The sequence below is a fragment of the Haliaeetus albicilla genome, chromosome 1 (genome assembly GCF_947461875.1).
Source record: "Haliaeetus albicilla chromosome 1, bHalAlb1.1, whole genome shotgun sequence".
NCBI lineage: Eukaryota > Metazoa > Chordata > Aves > Accipitriformes > Accipitridae > Haliaeetus > Haliaeetus albicilla.
Window position 1 is genome coordinate 19,916,284 of NC_091483.1, and position 7,416 is coordinate 19,923,699.

The 7,416-nt window shown below is 57.9% G+C and overlaps 1 protein-coding gene across 1 annotated transcript; it reads right to left on the reverse strand.

The window, feature by feature from the left end:
• Positions 1-1,323: 1,323 nt before the first annotated feature.
• Positions 1,324-7,207, reverse strand: MEPE (matrix extracellular phosphoglycoprotein). The gene is made up of 5 exons (XM_069781079.1): positions 7,117-7,207; positions 6,288-6,359; positions 4,677-4,730; positions 3,827-3,919; positions 1,324-3,716 (listed from the first exon to the last, which is right to left on the reverse strand). The coding sequence occupies exons 2-5, from the start codon at positions 6,345-6,347 to the stop codon at positions 1,722-1,724; spliced, it is 2,202 nt and encodes a 733-aa protein (XP_069637180.1). The 5' UTR covers positions 6,348-6,359; positions 7,117-7,207; the 3' UTR covers positions 1,324-1,721.
• Between the last annotated feature and the right edge of the window lie 209 nt (positions 7,208-7,416).

The following is a 7,416-nucleotide window of genomic DNA, read 5'->3' on the forward strand; positions in this document are numbered from 1 at the left end:
AGGACCGGGTATGGAGGTGGCTGGGCACCATGCTGGGGTCCCCATGAGGCTGCAAACCTACCAGTCCCAGCCCTGCCAGCGGCGAGACCCCAGAACCAACCCCTTCGTTTGCCAGGCAACAGCATATGCCGAGCCCGAGCTCCCTGGAGCATCACCATGGTCCGTCAGACTTGGGGTGTGATGTGACGTGGCAATTCCTGGGGCAAGTCACCCAGCCCAGGCTGCCAGCAGCCTTGCAGCCCCTTCTGCTCTGAGCCGGGTGGGCCAGCACAGGAGGTCCCTGAGCCTTTGAAGGTCTTGTGCATGCTGCCCCACACCTGGGAAGCTGCAGTCTGCTTAAACCTCCATGTCCCCATGGCACTGGCACCAGCCTGCCTGGTGCAGCTCCCCTGGGGGCACCGGGGCCTCATGCCCTGGTGTGGAGCGTAGTGGCCACATGCACTTTTTGATCCTTACCGCTGGAGAGCATGAGCTCTAGCAAGGTACAGCCCCGACTGTTGGTGCTACTGATAGCACCAGTGAGATACACAGTGTTATCCTTGTACTGGTGCTCCCAGCATCAATCACCCATGCAGCGGTCCACAGGAACCAAGTGGCCCAAAACAAGACCTGCCCCTTCCCTGTGTGCGGCTACACAGAGGGCAGGGGAGCAGGCGCTCTGTGGGTACATTGCTGTCATCGTAGCAGCTCCCCCCCCCTCCCCTCATGGGCACAGCGCCGGCAGGGAGTCCCTTCCCGAGTGTGGCACCTCTCCCTGCGAGGCACGATGCCGCTCCCACTGTGCCGTTTGATCTGGCATGCTGCTGAGCATGCCTGTTTTAGGCAGCTTCTCGGACAGAAAAGGCAACCTGCAATTGCATAAACAGTGATTAACTTTGGGCACCACCGGCGGCACGGCTCCAGCGTGTCAAAGCCCAGGCTGGCTTGCGTGCAGGGGACAGTGGTGGGAATGGCGGTGGCACAGCCAGGGTGTTGTGGTGCTGCTGGGAGGGCAGTGGGACTGGCAAGCTTGCTGGCAGTGTGCCGGAGGGTGTGATGGGGATTTCTCACTGCAGGAGATGGACGAGCCAATGTGCGTGATGCTCTGTGGGGCTCCCCAGCAACAACAAACTGCTCAGGAAGGCGGGTAGCCCTGGGCAGGAGGCAGTGGAGTTTGGTACCCCAAGGGAGGGAAGTGCAGGACCAGTTGCCCAAATTGCAGCCCCAGAGGTGATGACTGGGCCAGGGATGTGCTGGGGCACCAGCCACCCCACAGCACACTGCTTGTGGCAAAGCAGCTACCTGAAGTCCTGCGGCAAACAACAAAGTCAGCAGAGCCTTAGGTACAGAAATGCTTTTATTTCTCCATTAGGCTGGAAGTGAAACTGTGATGACAGAGGCTTTTTCCCACCCTTTATTTACTCGCTTCGCATCAGTGCACAAACAACGCTACCCTATGCCGTGTAGCACAATTGCCATTACATGGCTGTCTAGCACAGCAAACCCATGTATCGCTGTAACAGCGCTGGATGCAGCCCCCTCAAATTAACAGCAGGATTGCATGAACCAGTGATTTTTGGCTCCTGGGCTGCGAAGCACCATGCAACCCCCAGCAATGTGCAGGGTGCCTCTCACCCAGGCAAGAGCAGCGCCTGCAGCAGGGATGCTGGGGGGGGACACAACATGTGGGACCCCCCCCAACTCCACTGCTGGAGCCTGCCGTGGTGGATACTGGCAGTCCCTCAGAGGGCCCCCTGGCTCCAGTGGCCATGGGGGTGCCCTGGGGCTCCCCACCCCGAGGGCCGCAGCCCCGTCTGTCGGCTGTCGCTGTGGCTGCCCTGCTCCCCCTCGGAGGACTGGCTGCTGTCGGCACTCCCGAGGCTGGTGTAGGAGCCACGGGGGCCGCCCCCCGCCCCACCAAGGGCATAAAAGGCCCGCTCGCGGACGTGGAGCTCGTCGGCACGCTTCACCTGGTCCACCTGCCTGCTGTGGCCCAGCGCCGCAAATGCCCCCGGTGCCCCGGACCCTGGTCTCCTGCCATGGTGCCTGGGGAGGTGGCCCCTCCGGGCCCCCAACACCGTCGCCTCATCACCTCGCCCTCGCTCCTGGCCTTTGACCGCTGCCGTGCTGCCCCTGGCTTGCCCTGCCGGCGGAGGGGGACTGCCCCCTGCTTCAGTGGTGCGCGGCCTGCCCCCGGCATCACCGTCACGGCCGTCAGCCCTTATCTGGGCTCCACTTGACACCCGGCTAATGGCTTTTGTGCGTGGGGACAGCGCTTTGTCCATCCTGGGTGTCTTGTCCAGCCCTGCTCCCCCAGGCCGGACCCTCACCCCCACCCTGGGCCATCCCTCCCCATGGGGCTGGGGGGTGGCTGGCCCCACTTCCCCGCTCCCCCCTCTCCCTGCTATGGTGCTCTCGCCTGCCGTGCGGCCACCGGCCATCTCCACAGCAGTGGTGCAGTCCCCCTCGCTCACCCCAGGGGAGGCCACGGTGGTGCCCAGGCGGATGCTGGCCCCCTCGGCTGGGACAGCGGCAGTGGCCTCCTTGTCACCCACCTGGCGGGGGGTGGTGACACCCAGGTGGCCCGGCCTCCTGTCGAACCTCTGCCCCTCACCTTTTGCCTCATCCTCACTGTTCCCATGGATGCCAGCCTCCTCGGGGATGGTAGTGACACCATCAGCGACCCTCCAGGGGCTGGGGGCCCCTTGTCCTTCTTCATCACCAACGGCGGTGGCAGCTTCCTCGTCATCTCCTGTGGGATGGCCATCCCCAGGTCTGCTGGTGACACTGTCCACATGGCTCAGCGTGGCTGTGGTAGTCAATTCTTCAGGCTGCCTGCGAGCAGGGATGCCATCATCATCATCACCGTCGTGTGCAGCAGTGACACCCAGCCTGGGCAGGGGGCTGCTGGTTCCCACAGCAGGCATGCCATCATCCTTGCTTCCTACAGTGGCACCAGCCTGGGTGGCTTCTTGCTCCCCTACATGGATGTTGGCCCTCCCAATGAAGATGTTGACTTTGTCATCCTTGTCTGGAGAGATTTGGGTGAATCTGGTGGCCCTCACTGTGCTGCCCACCTTCCCGTGGGTGACGGTGACGCTGCCTGAGTCTGGGATGTAAGCGTATTCATCCACACCTTCAGCATCAACTTGAACATCCTCCATCTTCTCAGTTACAGAGGCAAGAGTAGCGCCTCGTGTCCCTGTGCCCCGCATGATCCCCTCCTGCCCTTGGCCAGGGATGGTGGCCTCACCACTGCCCTCATCATCCCCAGCCCCTCCGGTGGCAGGGGCCCTCTCCCTCCCAGCTGTCATGGCCCCCTCCACTGGAACCCCACTGGGGGCACCATCATCCCTGTCCTCACTCCTGACAGTGGAGATGTTCCCTGCCACGGCCTCTCTGGGGCGTCCACCCTGGGGGAGAATGGAAACACCACCATCAACTTCAACCACCAAATCCAGGTCGCCACTGCCCTCTGAGCTGGCCGAGGTGGGACCCACGACACCGACACCACCACGCGCTCGCGTGCCGGTGCCTGGGCGAGGACTGTGAGCATCCCTGCCAGTGCCTGGGGCACTGCGGTTTTCGGGCTTGAGGCCAGTCCCGTTCTCCACTGTATCAGTGCTGCTGTTGTCACCTTGCTCCGGGGCCACCCGGTCCTCCGTTGGCCCCTGCCTGGCTTTGTCGTCACCCAGCTGGCGGCCGGGGGCAGCACTCTGGCTGTCGGCCTCTTCCTTCTGTGCAGTACACACAAGGGAGAGGTCAGGCCCAGCCCCAGCACCTCCTGGCTGCGTGGGGTGCCGCAGCCAAGCCAGGGTCCTGCTGTGCTACCTGGCCACCTCCTCACCTTTATCTGTGTCTGGTTCCTCCGTGTCGAAAATGAGTAGACATATTTGAAAACGTAGAAGCCGTGCTTGGCATTGCAGCCTTTCAGCAGTATCTGGTGGGGAAGAAAATACCCAAACCCTACAATTTTCTTATTAAATGTGACAGTAGGAGCTTCCCTTGCTGTGCCTGGCACTGCAGCAGGGTCCCACAAGCACCCGCTGGGGCCCCAGGGTGGGTGGTAGCTCCCACCACCTTGTGGCCGACAGCATGGGCAGGGACCTGGGCAGGACGTGTGTGCTCGCCTCCTGGGCTCCAGGGTTTGGTTTTTCCTTGGGGTCATTTTCTGCCTTTGCTTGCTTTCAGGAGCTGTAGGGGTTTTTTTTGCAAGGTAGCTTATGACTTGAATAAACAATCTGGTTGATGGTCCCATCAGACATGAGTGATGGGACTGAAGGTGACCTAAGCACTGGAAGGACAGCAGCTGGCTTCCAATAGGCAAAACCAGGCATTTTCTTCCACATTACTCATCTGAATTTTGCTGCTGATGTATTTTATACTGATACACTTTGAAAAAAACCAGTAGCAGCTGGGCCTGGGACTTTTACAACCTTACCTGTGGATATACCAAGCATTTGTGTTCTGGGGCTGGACAGGGGCAGAGGAGCAGCTGGTGGGGGGGAGCCTTTCCCTTCCCTCAGCACATCGCACCTTTGCTCTCCCCTGCTCTTTGTAAGGGCTGCTCAGGTGCGAGGGGACCACTGGTCTTTTTCTGCAGCTCACTGGGCCTTCCCTCCAGAAGCGGCTTTTTCTCCCTGCGCCCCCAGTGCAGGGCACCCCACGGGGTCTGGATGGGGCAGGGGGGGACATACCCGGTGCTGTCCCACACAGTTCCCGGCAGCTCTCCCAGGCAGCGGCGGTGGCACCTGCGGGCAGCAAAACACAAGCGAGAGACGAGGTGTCAAATGCTGCTCCAGCATCCAGGCACCTGCCAATGCCCGCTGCCAGCCACCCACCCTGCCCAGTGTGATGGGCACGCCATGATGTCCAGGGAACGGTGGGAAAACTGTGTTGATAAGCCAATAAATTGCCAGGTGCTACCTCGGGTGCTGGCTTAAAGCCAGCAATAGTAGGAAAGGTCAAAACCCCATTTCCAGGGTCTGAAAAGTATTACTTGCATTGCATGCTACTTTTAATAGGATATTGTTTGTTTGCAAATACCCTTTTACTGGATTCTGCTGCAGAGTATTTTCATTGCAGAGCAGTTTTAATACATGGCACCACTGCTCATACCACAATGCTCCAACTTACGGTTGAGATCTGACTGTGATGGGAGCCAGGACCTGGTTAACTTGTGGTGATTCCCAGTGTTTACTGGGCAAGTGAGCAGCAACACCTGTGCCCTCACAGCCAGGTTTTTGTACATGCTTGCAAGCTTTCAGCTTCCCCCAGTTATCCTGTCATCTTTTGGGATGTATTGGCCAGTGCATCCATCAGGGATGGGGGACCTGGAGGTGGGAGCATCCTGTGAGACCCACCAAACCATTTCAGGGCATTCCTTATGTGCCAGAGGGGCAGAGAGCTCCATGGAGGGGAGCCCCCTCAAGTCTCAGCAAAATCAGCCACTGAAGCACCCCAAGCCCAGATGAAAGGGGCAGAAACATGCCCCAGAGTATTAAATATTCCTGGGCTATTCCATTGTTTGTGAACAATGTCAAAGGCTGGATTACCGCCCTGGTTATGCAGCAGAGTATTAACCGGCTCTCTTCTGTGCCTCTATCTGAAAAGCAAATCTGGGCTGATTTATTGCCTTTCCCTGTGCTGCCCTGCGACAGATCTGGTTGTGCAAGCTTGTCTTGGGGGCTAAAGGACGCTCGGCTGGGGCCCAGCCCTCGGGGAAGACGTAGTTTGCCTCCTCCTTACCCTGCTGGAAAAGCAAGCCTTTGCTAGGAGCAGATTTTCACTCTAGCTGTATATTTAGTATGTTGGGCAGGAGTTATGCAGGACAAAAATTGCTGCTATTATATTTATCTTAGTTTGCCCTTTGTTTCAGTTATATCTGTCCAAATTTCGTATTAGGAGAGCTGGAATATAATTGCAGGCACCCCTCTGACCCCCTGTTACCCATGTGGATAAGGCAAGCATCCTCCCTACGCCTCCCTTCTTGTGGCTCTGCTCAGGCTGTTCCCAGGCCAAAAGCTCTGGGCAGATTCCAAATCTGCAGAAATCAAGGGGAAGAGTTACAGTGACCCAGACCAGCCCTTGCACAATGCCCTAACTGCTAAATTAAAGCGACATGATCAGGCACCTCAGTGCTAATCTATATTTTTCCTGCGGGGTTCACCTCTGTGCCAGCACCTCAAAACCTCCACCAAGCCCCAGAGGTGCTACATGCAAGTACAGCTCATGTTTTCCTGCTGCTGAAAGCATGCTGGGGCACACTTTCGGTGGCACGCTGGGAAGCCGGGGAGAGCCATACTCACGGGTGTTGAGAGGGCCGTGCTGAGCAGGCACAGGCACAGGCACACAAGGGCTGTTTGCATCTTGGGCAGCTCCTGGGGGCACAAAGCGAAGTGTCACTGGAGTTTGTCTTCCCAGGACTTGCAGTCCCCAACAGTCCCAGACAGCAGCAACCCAAAAACTCCTGCTGTCCCAAAGCCCCCATGGCAGCGGGGTTATCCAGCAACCCCATCTTTCCCCAGCCTCTGAGGTGGCCCTCGGCATCACTCTGCCTCTCTGCACTCCTCACAGCAAAGGCGATGCTCTCGTCATGTGCGTGCAGTGGTGAGGCAAGGACAGGCACAGCCAGCAGCACCGAGTGGGTGCTCCGGCACCAGGTGTTAAAGCTTCTTAACTCATACCATCAAAGCAGCTTAGGTGGATATTTGCAATAAATGACCACCAACACCACTGCAGGCTTAGCCATACATTCGTAAGTCTGAGTTAAGAAACTTGCGTGCTGCTTTCAATAGCACTGATAAATGGCAGGAGACAATAGTTCTTTTGGCTACTAATTCTCACATCATCCATCCACCCTGGCTTGGGCTCGCAGGTCTGGCAGGAGACTATTTTCAGCCATGCAAGTGTTGCTCCAGAAAACATTGGGAGGAAATTCATGCACAAGGATCAGCGATACAAAGCAAGGTAGGCTCAAGAGAGTGCAATGCAGAGATGCACACAGCCGAGGCTCGGGCTGTCTCCCCGTGCCCACCGCAGCTTGCCCAGAGTGAAAGCAGGAGATGCCTTGCTCAGGGAGGGCAGAGCCAAAGGGCTGGGGAGAGACAGGGCAGGCAAACTAGGTAAGAAGATTACCTTTCGCTGTCGGAGACAGGTCCCAGCAGCAGACCATGGAGGCTGTGCCCACTTTGCTGAAATTTAAAGTTGGCCCCAGGCATGCAGAGCCAATCAGCTCCTGCCCAGGAACATTTGTCAGGGCTGGCAGTGCCCGCAGATAACCAGGGGGAGTAATTTCCAGCTAAAAATGTGTTTGTGGTGGAAGACAGCTATCAAATGTTCCACCTGGTTGGATAAACAGAAAGCACAGTTTATAAATATCTGTTCTGAAGGCGAAATTGCTCGATGATTAACACAGATCTTAGCATGGAACACATC